Source organism: Oryctolagus cuniculus, chromosome 11 (assembly GCF_051225735.1).
Source record: "Oryctolagus cuniculus isolate XC-2025 breed Fujian yellow rabbit chromosome 11, ASM5122573v1, whole genome shotgun sequence".
Taxonomy (NCBI): domain Eukaryota; kingdom Metazoa; phylum Chordata; class Mammalia; order Lagomorpha; family Leporidae; genus Oryctolagus; species Oryctolagus cuniculus.
In genome coordinates, this window is record NC_142877.1 from 27,048,950 (window position 1) to 27,070,303 (window position 21,354).

The 21,354-nt window shown below is 55.8% G+C and overlaps 2 protein-coding genes across 3 annotated transcripts in view; one reads left to right on the top strand and one right to left on the bottom strand.

Annotated features, from left to right (window-relative positions):
* The window catches only part of PSMF1 (proteasome inhibitor subunit 1), a 40,758-nt gene extending 38,866 nt beyond the window's left edge, over positions 1-1,892 (top strand). The window contains exons 6-7 of the mRNA XM_070051979.2: positions 796-954; positions 1,479-1,892. Coding sequence (XP_069908080.1) covers positions 796-954; positions 1,479-1,530 — 211 coding nt within the window. The 3' untranslated portion in view covers positions 1,531-1,892. The remainder of the gene's footprint in view (positions 1-795; positions 955-1,478) is intronic.
* Positions 1,893-15,074: 13,182 nt separating this feature from the next.
* TMEM74B (transmembrane protein 74B) lies at positions 15,075-19,025 on the bottom strand. Of its 2 annotated transcripts, none has more exons than XM_051845159.3 (2): positions 18,793-19,025; positions 15,075-15,933 (listed from the first exon to the last, which is right to left on the bottom strand). In XM_051845159.3, the coding sequence occupies exon 2, from the start codon at positions 15,890-15,892 to the stop codon at positions 15,212-15,214; it is 681 nt and encodes a 226-aa protein (XP_051701119.1). In that variant the 5' UTR covers positions 15,893-15,933; positions 18,793-19,025; the 3' UTR covers positions 15,075-15,211. The 2 variants fall into 2 exon arrangements, with proteins under 2 accessions (XP_051701119.1, XP_051701120.1); XM_051845160.3 differs by lacking the exon at positions 18,793-19,025 and adding an exon at positions 18,558-18,777.
* Positions 19,026-21,354: the final 2,329 nt, after the last annotated feature.

Genomic DNA, 21,354 nt, shown 5'->3' on the forward strand with positions numbered 1-21,354 from the left:
CTGATGGAGGAGCACACAGTGGGCCGCTGAGTTGAACGTTGCTCAGGGTTGTTGTGAGGTTGCCCCGCTAGATAAAGGGAGTCTTTGAGCCTCGTTAGACTGTCTGTGATCCTTGCCATACACCCCATAAAGTTACTGCTGCCTCGGCTATGCACTGTCTGCTCTGCAGAATTCAGACTGGATTTAGCCTCTGCTGCAAGGTGACCCCAACTTAGACATCTCCTCTTTAGATAGAGGGGAAGTCACTTAACTCTCCAGTGCAGCCTGAACAGTGACCTCGGGGGAATAGCAGCTCACTCTCCTAGTTGGAGCATGTGAGGTCAGGTTCATGGAACTCCTTGGGGGACAGATGCTGTCAGGAGCCAGAATTGGGCAACCTACAGGCAGGCTCAGATGGCTCTGAGGCCCAAAAGGGAAACAGAGCCAAAGAAACTGGCTTCATGGGTTGTTTTTAGTTATTAGTCCTTCAACCTAACATATGCCCTGTAGAGCCTTGTGACAGCTCTGTATTGACCTTAGCCAGTTCCAGCTCCTGTTCTTGATCAGATCACCCCGCTTGGGTATAGGACATAACAAGGGTTCTCAGTAGGCTCAGGGAGGCCTACAGAACCAAAAGTACAGTCCCTTAGCATTCTTGCTTTTGCCAGCTTCCTGCTGGCTTTCAGGCACCATTCACATGACTGTCAGACCCTCAGAGTGGACACGGTCAGTCTTCATCCACGCCCCCTTTCTTCACCTTTGCTTGAAGGGCAGTCCTTGCCATGGCTGCTTACCCAGTTTGCCTTCTTGCCTCAGGTGTCGGAGAGGTGGCATGATTGTGGATCCCCTGAGATCTGGCTTCCCAAGAGCACTTATTGACCCATCCTCAGGCCTCCCGAACCGGCTTCCGCCAGGCGCTGTACCCCCAGGAGCTCGCTTTGACCCCTTTGGACCCATTGGGACCAGCCCATCAGGGTAGGTATTCACCCAGGTATGCTGAGAAGCGGGACCTGATGGCAGTTCAGTTCCGTGTAGTGGCAGCTAAAGTCTCTGAAACCAGGAGCAGAGTTGCCATTGCCTCCACCCACTGATGCCGAGACGGTAGAGCCTCTACCGTGGTGCTGTCTGCTGCCTCCATAGAGCCTTCCAGGAGCTCGCCATCTCTGAGTGCCTCCCTTCCCCTAGCTCCCCTCCAGGGAGGACTCAGAAGGAGGAAGAGCTACCCCTAACTAGAAGTTAAGCATGTGTCAGACTCATTGTATCCTCTGTCAGCAGTCTTGGGTAGGTGGTACTATCCTCATGTTTATGGATGCAGACATTGAGGCTCTGAAAGCTGAGGTCACTGACCCCGGGTGAGGGACTCAGAAATCAAACCCAGGCTCTTGAGTCGTGGTCTGAACTGCCGCGCTCCACCACAGCACCCTGGGGGCAGGCTCCATCCGCCTGTGTGCTCCGGCCCCTCCCGCACTCCGACTCACCAGCCCCTCTTTCCATTCCAGACCTAACCCAGACCATCTCCCCCCGCCGGGCTACGATGACATGTACCTGTGAAGGCCTCAAGAATGTAACATCCCAGCCTTCTCTCCACTCTCCTGGAGCTGCCACCACTGGCCCCGTCAGCAACCGTGTTCTTGCGGGCTGGGGCCCAGGGACTCTGCCCATGTGTTTGCTGGCCGGCTGGGGTTGCCTCCCCTCCCCTTATCAGAGCTGAGGCACTTGCTGCAGCTCTCCACCCGGCTGCCTTAGGTCCCAAAGATCTCACACCATCAGCTCCTCCCTACTTTCCAAGGGAGCCTCCGGCAACATAAACCCTCCACCCGACGGAGTCCCAGTCACAGCGCTATAAGAACAGAACGCATTTTGGATGTTATTATGAAGAACCAAATGTCAATACAAAATTCACGTTGCCGGTCTCTCACTTTTCTTTTTGCTTTGATGCACACAGCTCCTTCTGGTGACAAGGCTTTAGAGTTTTAGTCTTTGTAGGGCCCAGCAACTCTCTTCCCGCCCAGGGCCTGCTCTTGCTTCTCAGGCACTTGCGCTCATAAACTGCTGTTGCTCCTGAGATCGCTAAGATGGGTCCGACTCCTTGGATAGAAAATGAGTGACTAGAAATGCACTGGTCTCCTAGGACAGGGCAGGCACACTGTGGAAAGACTGCATCACTCTGACAAGGGCACAGTCCTCCCGTATTCCTGTTCTGGGCCGGCCCTCAGCTCCATCTGCCCCTGGGCAGCAGTAGCCTGATAAGCAGAGGAATAAACAGAACAGACCTAGAGGCTAATCTCATTTTTGCCCTAACTCACTGAGTGACCCTAAGCAAGTCCCACCTTTTAGGCCTCTCGCCCACCTATGAAATGAGAGATCCTTCCCTGCCCTGAAACATCAGTGCTGCTTTCTCTGGCTGGGGCCCCTAGGAACTGGGCCGAAGGAGCAGACTGAAAGTCAAGGCTCTCTGGTACTGCTTACTGAGTCTCCCTCTCTCTCGTCCCTCGCCCAGTCAAGATCACGGCAGCATGGGCTCTGTCTGAGTGTGGTGGTGAAATTCGGGAGGAACAGGGAGCCCCAGCTCTGGAAGCCACTGTCCTGTGTCCATGCCCACCTGACATTTGGTGTTCTCCAGATCCTTTTCAGGCTGAGGCCTGCCACGTGGGCAGTGATGAGCCCCTGTGCTACAGTGGAAAGAGCACCCTACAGCTGCGGTTCAGAGGCACAGGTCCAGGCACTAGTCACTTTGGCTTCCCCACTGGCGTTTCAGATGTGTGGGGGTCCTTTTACTTCTCAGCTTTTCTGATCCCTCCCGGCAGTTAGGACGTATTGCTTGCTTGTGGGCAGTAGGCTCCTGTAGCTTTGCTGAAGCACTGCTAGGCTGTTTCTATGCTGCTCCTCTGCTCAGCCTGAGGATGGGTAGCAGTAAGCTAAACTGACCCTCAGGCCCAGGGTGGGAGGCTTGCAGGAGCAGGCCCTTTCCATGTCAAACACCAAGACGCCAGAGGTAGCTGACAGCTTTGAACCCCTTAGAACATTTGTGCACTTAGGGAAAGACCCAGATATCAGGCAGAGGCACAGATGCCATCCTTGCTCATAACCTCCTTCCTTGAGGGCTGGTGGGTTAGTGAAATATGAGTTCTGGTTTGGGAATCAGATCATACCTGTAACCAAAGGGATCGGGAGCGATTTGCTCATGAAAGCATCCTTTATTATAACAGGAAGCATCTGTAAAAGGAACATCAGACTGGAGACATCAGGCAGGGAGGGTAGATCAGTGTGTCTGATTCAAGGAAAAAATAAGATTAATAATAAATTTTCCACTTACGTTTTCTAGAGCAAAGTTTGAAAATACAATCATACACATACTTCTGTTTTCTGAAGCAGAAAATATAGTGATTCCTCTTCAGAATCAGTTGTTTGTTACGTGGGTCTCCCTGTATCAAGGAGGAGCACAGGCCATGTCTTAGATGTTGCGTGTGGGCAGGGAATGGGGTGTTTAGGAACTTCCTGGTCAAGCTGTTGGTGCTGGATTTGACGTGGGCTGCTTCCCTCCAGCTGTGAGTCCTCCCCGAGCAGCAGGTGGGGACGTTGCAGGTGTGTGTTTTGTAGAACCCCCAAATTGTAGCCTTAACAATAAACATCCACACTTCATAACCTGTTCTTTCTTAGTGATAGCTTTATTGAGATACAGTTCACAGACCAAAAGTTCACCTTTTTCAAATATGCGATTCAGTGAGCTTTATTTACTATCTTCACAGTGTTGTGCATCCATCACCATATGCAATTCCTGAACATTGTCACCACCCTGAAAAGAAGCTTCATACCCATGAGCAGTCACTCCCTTTCTCCCTCCTCCCAACCCCCAGTCCAGGAAATCACTAATCTATCCCTGTATCACTAAAGATTTGCCTATTCTAGACAGTTCTCATAAGTGGAGTCACTTCCTAGTGGCGTTTTGTCTCTGGCTTCTTTCACTGGGTGTAATGTTTTCAAGATGCGCTCATCTTGAAACATCTGTCTGTATTTCATTCCTTTGTGTAGCTGAATAATGCCCATTGCATGAATATGTCACATTTTGCTCGCTCATTTACCAGTTGGTGGACAGTTGGGTTACTGCTTTTTGGCTAGTAGGAATCAAGGCACGGCATTGCTGGATTACGTGGTAACTTTGTGTTTAACGTTCCAAGACTCTGCCAAGCTTTTTTCTACAGCAGCCGCACCACTAGGCCCTCCCACCGTAACTTGTGAGGGTTCCAGTTGCTTCACTTCCTCGTACTGGTTATTCTTCATCTTCTTGCTTATCACCATCCTAGTGGGTGTGAAGTGGTATCTTGTGGGTTTTGCCTTCTATTTATTTTTAAGAAGAAATTTGACCTAGGCTAAACAAGGCAGAGACCAGAGGCACTCACCATGGGGAATAGACCATGGGTGACCATGGCTGGTGAGCTGCAGAGGAGTTGTGTTTGACTTTGGGAGATGTTTTCGGCTTGATATGATGCAAGAAATTTCCATGGCCTTTTCTAGTGAGATTCACAGCATCACTTTTGCTTGGTGCAAAATTTAATTGTTCATCCAATGACTTTACAAGTACAATAAAGGCCTGGTTCTAAGTGATTGTCTGTTGGTGGTGAAATGCCATGGACCACTAGTTCTGTTTCTGGGATGCACTGACTCACATCCCACCTTCTCTTCCTTAGCTTGTCTCCTCCCTAGTTCTCAGAGCTGGCTGTGTTTCTCATCACATTTATCTAATTGTGAGCATCTGCCAACCTCCATTGAGAAATCAAGAGTCTCTTAAGGTCCCAAGAATATATTGTGCTCAGAATGGAGACTGTTCCTGTGCTGGGTGGCCAGTGCCTGTTGACAAGAGTTCAAAAGAGGGCAGCCAGTCCCATACAGCCTCACTCTGGAACCCAGCTTTCCTCGTGGGCTCCCTCTCTGTTGTCATTAATGGCACTTTTTTGTAACTGATTCATGTGTCTCTTCACAGGAAAATTGGAATCTGTAGTCTGTTACCTAATCTTGTCCATTTTGGTACAATTCCAATAAAGACAGGTTCTACCCCTAGGAGAGGAAAGATTGCCCACAGGCACACACGCCCAGATTTCTCTGTCAAATGTTTCATGCTTGTAGACCATTGTTGACTTTTTGCACCAATAGAGAGACTCAAAGGCAGGCATCCAAATCCCAGGCATTGTTTGCTCTTGGACTGCCAACAAGGCATACCCCTGGTAGCCCTGAATCTGCCCCCAGAGGATGGGATCAGAAAGCAAAGGTGGCAGCCAGTGAGGGGTGGCAAGCCTGGGTGACTGAGGACAGACCCCAGAATGCAAAAAAGCAGCAATGACAGAAAACCCTACTAGTGGCAGGGATGAAGGGAGCTACAAAGTGGAAGGGTTGGAGGAATATGGGGTTGATGGCAATGTCTAAGAGAGGGCCCTAGGGGACCATGTGACTAACTGTTACAGATGAGCCACACAAGGTGAGTGTCGTGAGTCACAATGTGATGAGGGTTCAGAGGGACGAGAGATTAGTAGGGCACTGCTGAAGTGTAAGTCTGCAGTCGTAGTAAAAAGAAACTAATTTTTTTAGCCAAAGAGGTTAGCATGCAGAGATCACGTCGTCGTCATTGCCATGACTTGGAGCTTAGGAACTGCAGAGCTGCACCAGTGCCGCCAGCGTGACCCCACTCAGCTCAGGTCCAAGTTGAAGGATTAGTTCAATGCTTCTGATTGTTAGGATCTACATCAACTCTCAACCTGTAGCTGCAATGGAGGTCCCTTTTCCTTTTCCCACCTTTCCAGTCAGTAAAGTGCATTGGACAGAGGTCTGGTAAGCCAGTCTCCCATCTGTGTTGGTGCCACGGGCCAAGTGGATGTCCCACAGCCTTGCGTGCCAAGCCTATCTCCTGAGATACTTGCTCTAAGTATGCATTAGTACATCCTGGGCCCCACCCAGATCTCTAGGGTAAGGCCCTCAAACCCATTTTTTACAAATTTCTCTATGATTGATGTAATCACACAAGTTTGAGAACAGAGAAGGGAAAGAAAGACTTTCCATTCTTTCTACTTGGACCACCACCAGCAGCAGCATCACCTAGGATCTTGTCAGGAAATGCAGAATCTCTGGCCCCACCCCAGACCAAACAGCAATCTTCATTTTAACAAGTTCTTCCCATAATTCATGTGCACATTAAAGTTTAAGAAGTTCAAGGGTGGAAGCTTTTTTTCACCTGTTTATCAAATGCAAGGAATTGAGTCAGTCATTCCTGCTTGATGGCACATTATGATTAATGCATGCAAGAACCCTCCTGTTTTAAGTGTGTGCCTATTATAACCCCAGTATCTATTCCATTCCCTTACCCTCATTGGTCACCCAAATGTGTTTCATGTATGTCTAAGTACATAAGCACTCTTGTAAGGTAGCATTCATTATGTTCAAATCTTTGAGGTGTCATCCCCATTTTTTGAACTGGGAAAGAGGGGCTGGAAAGGCCCAGTAACTCCTTCTAGGTCCAGAAGGGGTCTCAGATTTGGGCAGACATGGGTGTGACTCCCAGTGCTGCCTTAGCCAGTACGTGGCCTTTCCCATCTGCAAGAAGAGCACCACCTCCACCTGCAGAATTCTTGCAGGATCCGTCCTGATAATGTGTCTTATTAGCAGCCTGCAGAGGCTCAGTAGGTACTAGCTGCTACTATTAATGAGACCATATGAGTAGATAAGGGTGGAGCTCAAGGACAAGAGGAAAGAACCTTGGGCTGCCCCCAGAGAAAGAAAAAAGCATTTGTCTGGCACTTACAGGGTGAAGTCAGGATCTGTGTGAAGGTACCTAATCCCCAGGATGGTCTGAGACTGAAATCCATCCTGTTTGCAAATTGAGCCTCTGTTCCTACCTGTAATCTTGGCACCCAGGTTGAACAGGCACCCAAAACCACCCATCACAACCTCCATTCTACAGAAGAAACACTCAAAAAGCCCATGAGGGTGAATTCCTGAGAGCCCACTTTGGGCCCTGGGGGATGTATACAGGGCCCTGTCACTTGGCCTCCTAAGTTTGGTAGGATGAGAGTTAATCTTCCCCACTGAGCAGGTAAAGAGGTAGATTCAGAGCCACTGAATGAGTGACTTTCCCAGGCCACAGAGACCTGCCACCTAGACCAAGGCATTTCACTAAACACTGTCCAAAGCAGACGGTGTCCTTCAGCTTCAGCACCCTGGTCAGCGCCCACCCTCTGTCAATCTGCTGGGGGTGGTCATTAGGATAGGCCAAACTGCTGTTCCCCAGTCCACTTGGATCATCTGGCCCAGTCTTGAGGACAAACAGACTGGACCCAGGTGTCTTGGTCGAAATACAGAGTCTGCCCTCTCCCTCTCCTTCAGACTACACCCACAGGAGCCCTTATCCTTTCTTAGTTCCCAGGACATAAATTCAAGTGAGAAGCATATGAGGAGAAGAATGGGCTGAGGGCTAAGCCATGGTGACTGTGGACACATCCTATCCCCTCTGACTTTTCCTATCTGTAAATGGAGGTAAAGGTGCACCTGTCTCTAAGGTCTTGCTCACCAGTAGTATTCCATGGCCCTAAGTGGACGTGGGCCTGAGTTCAGTACTCCCCCATATGCCTTCCTCTTCCCTGCCGCAGAGCTTCCTAGTTCCCACGTAACTCCAGACCTCAGAGTAGTAGCCCCCAGCCCATGCTCCGACTGGCCTGCGTGTTCTTCGATGGGATGCATGAGCAGGTTATTAACTTGATTCTGCTTTTCACCCACTGTGTGACCTTTGGCAGCTTCCTTAACCTGCCTGGGCCAAAGCTCTTCATTGTATGGAGGTAATGATGGGCCCCTCTGTGGGGTAGTCATGGGACTGTGTGAGCAGGATTGGAAAGGCATAGAAGAGGGCCAGGCACAGAACACTCTAGGTTGTTAGAAGTTGAATACCTCATGCTTGTTCACTGTTTGCCTTTCATCCAGCTGAGCTCTGTCAAACCTCCCTTTCTCATCTCAGCAGCTGGGACCCAGCCAGTAGTTAACTGGTCACTTTCAAACTTAGTCCAACCCAATTTACTTTCCAACTCACTTCCAGTTCCAAGAAGTCCCCTCTGACTTCCTCTGGTGTGGTCGGGGAAGAGGAGAGAGCCACAAGAAGTGCCTCTTCCCTGGTCTTGCTGATGGAGAAGAGGGTGGGAGGAGGTGGTCTTTCTCTAAATTCTAGGGTTTGAGGGGGTTGTTTTGATTCTGTGGTCTCCAATAGGCTGCACACATAGTGTATGGAGGTGGTGAGAGCTTTGCCCTGGGCCCTCAAAGGGTGCACGTCTGCCGGAAGCTCCCAGCACATCTGCTGGCGGCGGTCACCTACCATCTGCCACAGCAGCTCTTGAGCACCAGGCGTGCCAGGGCCCTCCACCTGCCTTCCAGGCCTCAGAGCTCAGGGAGGGGATGCAGGGCCGCCCTCCTTCCTGATCCCCCGCATCACTACCCCTTCAAGCCAGCATTGGGCTGTTCCCATGGGCCTGCCAGCTCAGGAGTTGTTCTGGTCAGAAACAGGCCTCGTCTCCATGTTCATAAACAGTGGGCTCCAGAATGCACCTTGCACCCTCTTGAGAACATTCTCTTTATGGTCTTTCTCTCTTCCACACTTATCTCCAAAGCCTAGTACAGAGTAGGTGCGCAAACCCTTGAGAGAATGAAGGATGCTCGGATGGGCGCTCCTGGATGGTTTGCAGGCCCTGCAGCTCTGCAAGTTTCCAGCCCAGTGGCAGAGGCCAGTCCCCTTCTGGAGGGCTCTTCCATTTCTGGGAGTGATGGATTAAGCCCCAGGGGGTGAGGATGTGGATGTCTGGGCCCAGCAGGCGGCATCCATTGGACAGTCCCTTGGCCTCAGCTGCAGTTCGCAGTTCGCTGGCAGTAAGATAATCCCCTTTAGCATCCTTTTACCCACACAGAGGTCCGGCTGTCCAGCTGCCGCTGAAAAAGCTGGAGCTCTGGCTACCCTGAGCCCAGCCACCACAGAGCAGCAGCCGGCCAGGGCTGGAGAGAGCAGGCGCCCCCTTTAATCCTGCCACTGCTGTTCCCAGCCACCTGCTGCACTCATCAGTGTCACCTGCCAGGCCCTGCAGGCATTTGCACTTGGGCCTCTGCTTTAATCTTTGATGGGGGAGGGGAGGGACTTTGAGGAGGACAGTCTGGCAGCTGGCAGGGAGTCAGCAATGGGAACGACTCACCTGTGGCCGCCTGACCCCCCCTGAGTAGTTTCAGTGGAAAGAGAGGCACAAAGGAATCACAAAGAGGAGGATGGAGAGTGGAGGAAGGGAAGAGAGATGAGAGAGAGCTGCCTTTTACTGACTGCCCTTAACCTGAAGTCAGCGCTGGCCCAGACACTGCGCCACCCAGTAAGAGGTTGGCATAGCAGCCGCCTTCTTCCCTACCTTCCTGCTCCCCTGAGGCCAGCGTTCCTGCCAGAAAAGCTGATTAGTGAGTTCCCTTCCACTCTTACCTCCTGCCAGGTCCAGGAGAGCAGCCACTGCCACCTTGACTCTGATGACTCAGAGGCCAAGACGGGACGGGCTGCCGAGATGGAGGCCTGGAGCTTAAGGTTGTGACCTCTGTAGCGGGGACCCCGGGAGGGTGGCTGAGTGCTGGATCCCACAGTGTCACAGACACCTCTACACTGCATCTGATATCAGAGGATCTTCCTGCCACACACCTCTGCAAGCGATATTAAGGGCTGCCACGAACTGTCCCCCTGTGAATTCCATCCTGGTAATGACCCTGTGACTTGAGTACTCTGGTCAGTCAGCCCCATTCTGCAGGGGATGCAGCACAAAGCCCCGCTCTGGGCCCCTGCCCTTCAGCATGCCTCCTCTCAACACCCAGGGCACACTGGCTGTTTAGACCTCTGAGCCTCTGCTGGTGCTGTTCCTCTCTGCCTCGAGTACCTTTCCTTATACTCAGCCCTTGTTAGCCCTCCTCCCTTCCAGGAAGGCTTTTCTGACCCCAGCTCAATGAGGCACCCCCTCTGCATGCAGCCCTCGCAGACACGCCACCCACCCTGCCTCCATCACAGCAGTGGCCAACACTGTCCTGTGTCCCCAGACAGCCTGTGACCAGCCCACAGCACCCCATTCCAGGAGGAAGGCAGAGTGGCTGCCTGGAGGGCCGACACCTGTGAGCAGTCATGAAGAGCCATGCGCCAGGCAAAGTGCTTTACAAGCGCCAGCTCGTTTACTGCTCGCTGCAGCCTTTGGGGAAGGTGCTGCTCCCAGCCCTGCTGCCTCCCATGCGGAGCACCTGAGGAGGCCCCAAGCAACTCCCAGGCAGCCAGGCCGCCAGCCTCTGGAGGCAATGCTCCCACTCACAGACCTGATGCACGACCCCCGGCAGAAGCCCTCCACGAGGGGCTCTGCCTCCAGGCCCTCTGCACTCAGCTCTAGGAGTTGGAGAGTGGCCACGCTGCCACCTCTGCAGCATTCTGACATCCTGGCCATCTGCTCGGACACAGCCCAGCCCAGGAAGAGGAATGGTGTGGGGACCAGGGGGTCTGGGCCACTGACAAGAAGACAGAACAGGGCCCATATTGTTACCGCCTTGAACCAGTCTCTGGCCATTGTGGCACTGGCTGTCCCCAAAGGAGAGGTGTGGAAGTTTGAGGAGCCTCTTGGCCAGATCCTACCCAACTGTGCTGCACCCCTGAACATACCCAACACCTGCCCAGTAAGTGCTAAAGTACCTCCACTGCCAGGGCGCCCCCTACCACTCCAGCCCAGGCCAGCTTCCCTTCCCCAACTGACACCTGCCTCTTCAGCAACATTAGGGCAAGTCTACTTCCCAGGAGAAACCAAGGGCACTTCCTTGGCTTTGCCAGTGCCACTGACACCTCACTATGCCATGACAGAACCTGACACGGCTTCATCATAATGCCCCCCTTCGCATTCCTACCCCTTCGAAGTTCTCCAGACACAGGTGCTGTGTGTGCAGCCTTGGAGAACTGCTTGTGTTTCCTGGCCCCGCAGTCTGTGAAGGCAGAGCGGGAAGGTGTTCAGTGTGCCTCTAGGAGACCAGAGAGGTGGAGAGATTTGCCCAAAGGCCCACAGGGAAAGGGGTGACCAGCAGCACCTGGCTAGCCTGCTCTGCATCCCAGGACCATGTGGTCCCCTCCAAAATGCTAGGTGGAAACTCTCCTGGAACTCCCCTTCCCTGCAAGGGGGGTGGAGGGAGCGCTGGATGGATACAGAGACAGCAGCCAAGCTGGGGGAGGGGAAGTAGGGCAATGGCTGTGAGGTTGGCAGCCTGGGGTCGGCAAGACCAATGACTGGGGGAGAAAGAGAAAACAGGGTCCATCACCCAGAGCACACCCTGGCTAGGAGCTGCTTCACGAGAATGCATGTCCATGGCTTCTGAGAGACGTCAGGAAGGAGAAGTGCAGGGGTGTGCACGGTGTGCCTGCTCAGGTATGGGCATATGGGCGTGTGCCTGTGTGTGGATGCACATGCGGGGAGGAAGACATCTTTAAGGGACTCCCAGGGAAGAGAATGCTCAATCCCAAGAAAGCGAGCATTTAAAGTGGGATGCCAGGCATTTCTAGCCAGGAGACTCGCAGGGGGCCTGGCTAAGTGACAGGAGTGAGATGGACACTGGGTATTGGCCTGGGCACCTAGGGCCTGGTCAGGGAGATTCTGGGTGGTGATCTCAGCTCCTGGACACCCAGCTAACACCTCCTAGCATAATTGTCCTGAAAAGGCTGCAGGAGGAGGGTCTCCCTTCATCAAGGCCTAGACAGGAGCACAGACAGCAGACAGGTCCCCAAGCTCCAGCTACAGGGACCAGTGGTATTGAAGCCCCTTCAGCTCTTCTCCATCACTGACTCCTACCTCTAGATGAGACACCAGGAGCTGGGCAGGGACTGGGGGGCTCCAGGACACCGTGTGGGCCTGGCTGCCCCAGCAGGTGCAGGAAACTTGTTGCATTCATTTACCAATCCATTCCTTCAACAGTGAACACCTACTATGTGTGGATGTTTCTAGTACTGGGAGTACAGCATGAGCCAGTTAGACTGAAATGCCAGAAGCCTGCAGTCTGGTGGGGGAGGTGGGAGGAATAGACAAGAAATTAAGACATGGCCTGCCAGGGGGTGGTAAGAGCTCCAGAGGGAAACAGAGCAGGGAAGGAGGAAAGGGGGTGGGGGTTAGGCCAGGAGGAGAAAACGGGGTGGGGTTTGGCCAGGAGGTGGGAGAGACTTTAAACAGGGTAGTCAGCAGGTATCACTGGGCAGTGATCTTGAATAGAGCCCCTAAAGAGGTGCAATCTAGGCCTTGCAGATATGGAGAGAAAACTACATGCAAAGGTCCTGAGGCAGCAGTGTGCCTGCCAAGTTGAGGAATGACAAGGAAGCAAATATGGCTGAACTGGAGTGAGGTCAGAGCGACCCAGGGGCCAGATTGTGCAGGACATTGTAGGCCACTGAGAGGGACAGACTCAGGTTGGGGAGACCTGAAACCTATGCAATTTAGGGGGCCACCCATAGGAAAAATAAAGCCACAAACACCAAAGGCAATTCAGCACCTCGAAAGGGGCCCGGGCCAAATGAGGGGCCTGGCCCCTCCGGCTTGGCTAGTCTTGCAGGAAATTGGCCTCTGGCTGTGAGAATTTGGCTCTGCCAGAGCAAGAGGGCGCCTTCGCATTCAGACAGAGGGCAACAGGACCTGACCGCCCCGTCAGCTCCCTCCAGCTGCCAAGGGCAGGACGAGCTGAGAAGGAAGGTGGACAGGAGAGAACGCCAGGACACCAGTGCGATCCCTGGACTGGGCGAGGGGCCAGGGGTGGCCAGCGTCAGACTCTTCAGATCAGCTGGTGGGTCTGAGACAGGCCGAGGTGTTGGTCCGTGGTTTCAGACCCAGCAGTCACCCCCAAATGGGGTGGGGAAAGGGAACATCACTGTTACTGGACCTTGGCCACCGCGTATCCAGTTACCTCTGATCGGCGTCATTTCCCCTCGTAGGCTCTTTTCACTCAGAAACCCAAGCTCAGAGAGGTCGAGTAACTTGCCCAAGGTCACACAGAAAATGGCCAAACATGGATTCAAATCCTGGTCTTACCAACTCCAAAATCGGTATCTGTTCAGACATTGGCAAAGCAGACTGGGAGTCCTAGAAGCCTGTCTGCCGGGAGATGAGGCATATTCCAGTGACCACAGGGGCCCCTGGGATGACTCCAAACCTACTCCCAGAGAAACCTGCCGAGTTCTCAGCACCCTCCCCCAGACTGCTCCTCACACCTTCCTACACCTGCTTCTGCTCCGCCGGCTGGGAGACCTCAGCTGCAATCTTAGGGAAATGTTGGCATCTCTCAAGTTTTCTTAATTCACCGACAAAGTAATGACTGCCTCAACCCATTATACACATCTCTAAAGGAGTTTACATTAGAACGCAGAGCAGGCTTCTCTGGCTTGAAGAAAGCCGGAGATTCCTGGGATTTGATCTTCTAACAGATTCAGCCCCTAAATACATTTCAGAGCCTTTAACCTGATAGGAATTCACGGTCCCAGATGCAGCATCAACAGGCTTCGTCTCCATGTAAGTCCTCCCACCCCCACCCCGTCACAGAGATCCTTGAATATTTTTATTATCATCTTTACGGATTTCAGAAACCTGAGCCCCTTACTCAGGATGTCCCATTCAGCTTTAGTTACCCAGAACAGCTCACACTGCTTCCTGCCACTGCTCCTGTTAAGGCTGGGAGGAGTGAACATACCAGTGGGAGCCCAGGACTTGGGACTCTCCACCATCTTGGGGCTTTGTTCTTTTCAAACCCCGCCCCCTTTCACACCATGGTGGAACCTGAGAGGAGAAGGGAGGCAAGCCTGGTCCTCCGCCCCCTGGGTCTCTTCCCCTGGCAGGAGCAGAGCAGACATTCGATCAGCCTTGGGGCTGTGACATCACACTGCGCAGATGGCCCACTCCCCGGGCTGAGGGCTCGTGTTACAGGCCATCAGGCCTCTGCAGACCAGGCTCCCGGACCTTCACTCCCTCCACTGGCAAGACAGTCAGGAGCCCCAGGAGGCAGGACCTGCATGGCAGCAGGGGCTCACTGGTGTGAAGACTTCCAGGGCCCTGCGGACCGAGCGCTGCCTCCCCCCATCCTCAAACACCTTCATCTTCCTGCCCCCTAGCACCTGCTTCCTTGCCTGGTCTTTAGAGAGCCTGGAAGGAGGCTGGGAATATTCCACAAGCGAATAGGAGCAAACAGCAATCGATGCAGCCAGAGCGCCCAGGACGCCGGGTGTGCCCAAGTCCTCCCCACGGAGCTGGTAGCCGCACTTTACGACTGAGGCAGGAGGGCCAGTCCCAAATATTTAGATTGTTCTGCTGGATAAGATTCCCATTGTTGAGGGGGAGGTGACAAAGGCCAGCCTCATGCCCACAGAAAGACAGCAAAGCCCTTGCTGTGTACTTGACTGTATAAAATGCATGACTGCAGGAAATTAGACCCCAAGACCAAAACCAGGCTGTAGGAGACTTTGGACTTAGCCCAGGCCAACCACGGGGCTTGAAAGCAGTACCCCGAGAGCTGCTGATGATTGGCAGTGGTGGGCTCCAAGGTCAGGCCAGCAAATGGCATGGAGAGCGATCAGTGCCCAGAGACACCCTCTTGCCCTGAAGGGGTGGCCAGAACAGAGCCCAGGTTTCTGTCCCCATGGCAGAACCGGAGGGACCCCAGGGGTCATTCCGTCCCAGCCCTCCCTTACAGACAGGGTGGCTGAGGCCTGGATAGGGAAGGGGCGCGGGTTAGTCCACACGGGTGCTGCAGGTGCATCCTTCTCCCCTCCTCATGCAGCCGCCTCCCACCCTAGATGGTTCAGGCTGAAAAGGGCCCCGCCAAGGGCACCCAACTTGTGCACATGGCTGATGAGGACAACGGGAGTCCCAGACCCCAGGCACGGGGTGGGCAACCTTCCAAACAGCTCCCAGTCCTCAGGCCATGAAACCTCACCTTCCAGGAGCAGCAGTTTCCAAACTTTTGTATTTTTAGCAGCAGAAGCCATCCTCCAACCAAAACCTTTTGCAAAACTTCAAGCTACAAAACAGCTCCCTGGGCTCCCACTGTAGTGGGGCCTGCGTCAGGCCCCAGGGGGCTCCCCCTCCACCCCTGAGACTCCTCCCACTGGCCCCAGGTGGAGGCTCCATTTGAAACCCCCAGGCCTTGGAGCAGCCCTGGAGCTAAAGCAGCCAGACTTGCAGGCTCCTTCTTAGGACCGCTGCAGGGTGTGGCTGGGCTCCGGGAGCTGGACAACTTCATTCTCCACCAGGGCCTGGCCCCCATCGCCGCTGAGCTGTCTCATGCGCAGGTTGATGGAGCCATACGTCTTCCTGCAACCTCTGCCAGGGACAAAGGTCCGCCGGCGGTAGAGCTCGCCCTTGCACAGGGAGACCAGCAGCAGCACGGACAGGAGCATGCCGCCCACCGTGAGCAGCCCCAGGCCCGCGATGATGCACTTGTCCAGGTGGGAGCCCAGGCGGGCGTAGTACATCTCCAGCCGTTCCATCTCCCTCGCTGTCACTGTGTCCGGGTTGACGCGGGCCTCGCGGGGGATGGCGTATGCTGTCACTACCAGGAGGATCCCACTCACCAGGAAAACCAGGGCGGAAACGAAGCCGTAATCCACGGGGCGGCTCACGGGCTCCAGGCCCGGCCCCTCCTCCGAGTGCACAGACAGATCGTCCTGCTGGGATCGGGACAGTGGAGGGACACCCCCGGTGGGACTGGCATTCGTGGCGTTCTGGAAACGGGTCTCGTGCTCCTCTGAGGAGAAACAGGCATTTTCCACACCCTCCCTGGGCGGGGCGCCTGGGCCCAGGGGAGCTGGTCTCCTAGGGACCTGGGGGCCATTGCTCAGCGTCTTCAGTTCCAGACCAGGGGAAGATGCCATTTGAGGGGAGGGTCCCAGCTCATCCCTTGGCCCCTTGGCCGCTAGAAGAGAAAACAAAAAGTCAGTTGAACTGACTGAGCAAACCTCTTGCACGTGCCTACTGGTGCCGACCTCACACTGTGTGGTTTCCCCTGAAGAGAGCTCACCACACAGAGGGGAGATGGACGCAGCAGGACAGGCCCTGTTAGTATCCTGCTCCCCCACGGGCTGCTGTGTGGCTGTGGGCAACTCACCTCGCCTCCATGGGCCTTGGTTTCCCCACCTATAAAAGGACAATAACTCATTACCCCCTACTTCCCGAGAGAGATGCCAAGATTGAGATACACTACACTCAGTACTCAGAAGTGAGTGCTCAGTAAGGACTAGCAATGGGCTGTCACCATGGTGGAGGCAAAGTAGCTTCAAATCCCAGTTCTACCACTTGAGCTTAGGCAAGTGATGTGACCTCCTCTCCAGACTTGGTGTGCCCATCTGTAAAATGGGAATAAAGGATGTCTCCCTCATGAGGTTGTTGTGAGGATTTCATCAAACTAATGCATGCAAAGCCTGCAGACTCAGGAAGTGACCACTGTTGGCAGGGGTGGGGGGAGGATTATGGTGGAGATGGCCATGGTGTTATGGGAACAAACAAGAAAGTCTGGGAAGCTTCTGGGGGGTTGCTGGCATTTAAGTCAGACTTTGGAGGATGAGTCCGAAACTCCCCAGCAGTGAGAGTGAGGAGGTCACGCTGGGAAGGGGCAGGGATGACCTTCAGAGGTCAGTCGGGGTCACATGCAATCCCTATCCCACGGCATGACACCATTCCACGTGCACACCCCCAGAGCCCCAGGCACACAATCCGTACATGGCACGGAGCCTGCCAGGCGGACAGGGGCTCTGTGCCACACACACACTCTCTCTCTCTGCATTCCTATGGCAGGATATTCTTTGAGTGTACGCTCAGAGCTTCTCTGTGTGTGTGTGTGTGAACATGAGCAAGTGAAGTGAGAATGCGTACAGTGAACCAATGAAGGAAGCTCAAGGAGCCTGCATGCGGGAAAGCACTGTCCGATCCTTCTGACCTTCCCCTCACACGGACTTGCATCTTCTGAGCACACCCCGGGCCCTCCATCTGGGCGCCGAGCCCATGTCTCCTTCCCACACACGCCCACCACCACCTCCTTCCTCCCACAGACCCCCCTACCCAAGCACCTACTTCCTGCTGGGTGCTTCACGGGGGAGCATCTCAGACAACCCTCGGCAGACTGCACACCCAGGAGCGCCATCTCCAGTGTGTAAAGCAAGATCACGCCGCCCGCATGTGGGGGAGCAGGGAGTCGCAGGCAGCTACCCTAAGAGGTGTTAGCACCCACACCCTGCAAACCCTCGCTCCCGGGCTGCTGGCTGCACTCTGCCCCCGCTCCCGGGCTCCTCCGACCCTCCCCGTGGGCCTTCCACTTCATCCACCTGTTTCACAGCCACCAACAGCATCTCGGAGGGCAGGAATAAGTCTGAATTCCACCTGCAGCCCTGCCCTCCTGCCCTCCTGCTCTTCCGCTCTTTCCGGAGAACAGAAGAAAGGAGAGCTGGGCTGGTTGGCTTTTCACGCCTAGCACTGAGTGCCCATCCCTAAATAGGGCCCACAGAGGGTGCATGTGGGTGCCCAGATGCCCCTCCCACACCAGCCCTCAGCACCTTGCATAGAACTCAGCTCCCAGGGCAGCTTGGGGTCCCCTTTTCTAGACTGACACACTGACACCCCCGTCAGGGCACCCAAATTCCCGGAGCAGGGCTCTCCACCTTATGGGAACCCGAAACTTTTCCCTTAGGATGTGGGAGTGAGGCAGCAGAGAACAGGAGGCCCCTCCTCCCTCTCTGCTCTCATGCACGGGTCCAGAGACGCCCACCAGGTACGCCAGTCCCAGCCGGCTCCACTACCCAGAAGCAGAAACAATATCAGGCGTGCTCCTGCCCGCCTCACACCCAGCAGTGCTGCCATTCCCACCCGGGTCCACACTCGCTCCCCAGAGGCTGTGCCCACAGGGGGACCCACAAACAGGGGAAGGCACGTAGTGGGACCCACAGATGCACTGACGCCAGTGGTACCCAGACCCCAGGAGGCGTAGGACTGGTCACACGCACAAAAACAGGGACAGACTGTTAACTGTCCCTGGGACTGCTAAGACCTGAGACCCCCCGGGGCCCAGCATCCCACCCGCGCTCCCTGACACCCGCGGAGAGGGCCGTTTGGCCGGGGCGAGCGCTGCTTCCCAAACCCGATCACAGACACACGCACAAGTTGTACACAAAGCCCCGGGCGCGCCGACACGCACACGCAGGTACACGCTGCCAGACCCAAAGTTCCGCACAGAAAGCCCCAGCTCCCCGGCTGCCCACCGGGCCCGCGCGCCCGCCGGCCCACGGTTCACGCCCCCTGCTCCTGCCCTTGACCACCAACGCCACCGGCCCGCCCAGGCCGAACGGGGCCCGGCCGGGTGGCGCCTGCAGCGGAGCAGCCAGGCGGCCTAGGGAGGCCGGGCTCGGCAGGGGCCGGCGTGCGCCCGGGTCCCAGGGCCGCGTGTCCTTCGGCGGGCCGCGAGGTCAGGCCACTGTCCTTCGCCGCCACTCCCTGCCTCGGGCCCTCAGCCTCCCGCCGCCCCCCGCAGGTCCCGCCCCGCGTGCGTACCTGTGCCGGGCCTCGCTCTCTGCCTCCCCACGCGGGCGGCGAAGGGCACCGGGCTGCCGAGGGTGCGTCCTCCCCGGGCGCCCGCCCACCTCCCTGCAGCCGGCGCCGCCCGCGGGGGTCTCAGCTGCGGCGCAGCCCCGGAGGGCGAGGGCCCGACCGCCACCGCCGTCTCTTCCCTCTCCGGCTCCCGCCCCCTTCCCGGCCCGGCAGGGAGCCGCCGCCGAGGCGCACGTACCTGCTCGCGCCGCGCCGGGCTGTACCGCGGCGGCGGCGGCGGCCGCTGGGGGGCTCCAGGAGGGAGGGACCGGGGAAGGGGCGGGGGCCGAGGATCCTCGAGCAACGCGGATCGAGCTCCGCCCGCAGCTGGCGAGGGCGTCTGGAGAGTTAGCACGGCGGGCGATGGATCGGGGATGGCGTTGGGGGGCACCAAGGCATCCTCCCCTCTCCGGAGGGCGGGTCTGCGCCGCCTGCGCCCGGGCTTAGGGAACCCGAGCCGTGAGCCCGCGATCTCCGGGCGCAGGGGCGGGGCGGGGGGCTGCTGGAGGAAGGGACCCTCCCCCGCCGACTGCCTCTCCCCGCCGCTGGAGAGCCCTATGGCGCCAGGCCCGGATGCCCTCAGCTCTGCACACATGCACATGCACGCACACACGCACACATGCACGCAGCCCCAGGTAGAACCCAGGTGCCCTCCCGGGCCCTTAGGGCCGGCCAGTCGCCCCTGGCGCGTGCAGCTGCACAGCTCAAGGGCGCCCCCTGAAGGCTGAAAAGAAGTCTCTGACGGGCCCCCCCACCAGCTCGGTTTCTGCAGGTTCTTCTTACCCTGTGGGACAGCGGCCCCTCCAAGGCCCAGCCGCAGTGCCTCCTTCCCTGGGAAGCCTGTCCGACCCCCTCACCCGCACCGCTTCGCCCTGGAATCCTTTCCACTTCCATCCTCCTTTGCCTCCATTATCGACCTCATATCTGACAGGTGTGCTTTTCCAGTTACTGGCCTGCCTCCTCCATCAGACTGGCAGCTCCTGGAGAAGGCGGCCCACGTGGATCCCCCAGCACTCAGGGTGGTTTGGCATGGGGGGGACAAGTGATGAGGAGGGGTGACCATTACTGTGTATTTCCTACAAACCAAGAGGTTCGACCTGAAGAGCATGGGTGGCACCGGGTTTTCCAGGAGACTCAGTGGGCTCTGTGGCTCCCCCACCTGTGTGAGCCCAGTGTCCACCTCTGTCCCTGCCACCATGACAGCACAGTCCCGGGGGCTCTAGGTGCATCAGCAGCTGGTGGCCATCTGGAAGCTCGAGTAGACGAGAAGTCCTGTCCTGGCTCCTCAGCCTCCTTGTGGGCAGGGCCTCACCTGTCCTCAAACGCCGAGAGCAGAAGTCCGCCCGGCAGCTGGAGGGCTGGGCCTCCGAGGCCAGCGTCACTGAGCCCTGAGCAGGGGCACCCTCTGTCTCCTCCCTGCCTCCTGGCAGCCCGGCCTGCCTGTGAGGACTGCAAAGGGAAGCGAACACTGGCCCCGGATGCCTGTGCGAAGCCCGGCTCCACCTCTCACAGCAAGTGCCCTGGTGCCTGGGGCTCCCCTCTTGGAGCTCAGTTTACTCATCTGAGTGGACTCGGCGAGATCTACGAGGCCCGGATGACAGCTTTGCCTTTGGCTGCCACCGCTCCTTGCCTCAGCTGTGCAAGTCCTGCCTTCACTGTTCTTTGGGCCCCAGGCCTTTTTCTCCGGGGTGTCCCCAGCACCCAGTCCTGTTCCTCACTTCCTGTGAGTCTCTACTCAGATGTCACCTGCCCAGAGACATCTTCCCGGCCACCCTTTAAAAACGAGCAGTGCCCCTGCACTTCTTCACTCTGTGCTGCTCTCTGTTTTGTCAGCCCCTGACATTGGCTCCGTTCTCGGCTTGTTTACTACCAACTCCGCAAGTGCCCAGAGGCTGGGAAGGGGCCAACACCTACGAGGCCTTTATAAATGTTCTTCGAATGAAAAGAAGAGGATGACGTCACGCAACGCACATTCGTGGGGAACCATTCGTAGCTGACCAGCTTCTGGGTCAGGGTTTCGCACATAGCAGAGCAGCCCCCTCGCTGTGATCTTTTGAAAGTCAGCCCTTGGGGCCCCGTGCTGTGGCTCACTTAGCTAATCCTCTGCCTGCTGTGCAGCATCCCATATGAGCGCCGGGTTCTAGTCCCGGTTGCTCCTCTTCCAGTCCAGCTCTCTGCTGTGACCTGGGAGGGCAGTGGAGGATGGCCCAAGTGCTTGGCCCTGGCACCCACGTGGGAGACCAGGAAGAAGCATCTGGCTCCTGGCTTCGGATCGGTGTAGTGCCAGCCATGGCGGCCATTTGGGGAGTGAACCAATGGAAGGAAGACCTTTCTCTCTGTCTCTCTCTCTCACTGTCTATAACTCTACCTGTCAAATAATTTTTTTAAAAAGTCAGCCCTCAAGACAAGGGTTTGTAAATATTATTTCCCAAATTTTTTATTAAAAAATGGAAAAAAAAAAGAAAAGCAGAGGATGAGCAAATAGTTCTTGCATGCCTATTATGTCCTAGCTAACTAGACAGACTCCGCCCCCACCCTCGAGGACCCCAGGAGAAAACAGTAAGGAAATATGTCATCGCAACTGCAGGAAGTGCTCCCCAGTGAAGGTGCACAGTACTGTGCAAGTCTCAGACAAGGGTGCTAGTTTTGGGGACAGGGGTGGCTACCCTGCAGAAATGAGGATTGAGCTGAGATCAGAAGAAGTAGAAGGCAGCCAGGACAAGAGGGCAAAAAGAGGGATTTCATGAGCAAAGGCCCTGGG

Excerpts from the sequence above, each read along its gene's own strand:
- TMEM74B (XM_051845159.3), bottom strand. The coding sequence starts at position 15,892 with ATGGCATCTTCCCCTGGTCTGGAACTGAAGACGCTGAGCAATGGCCCC.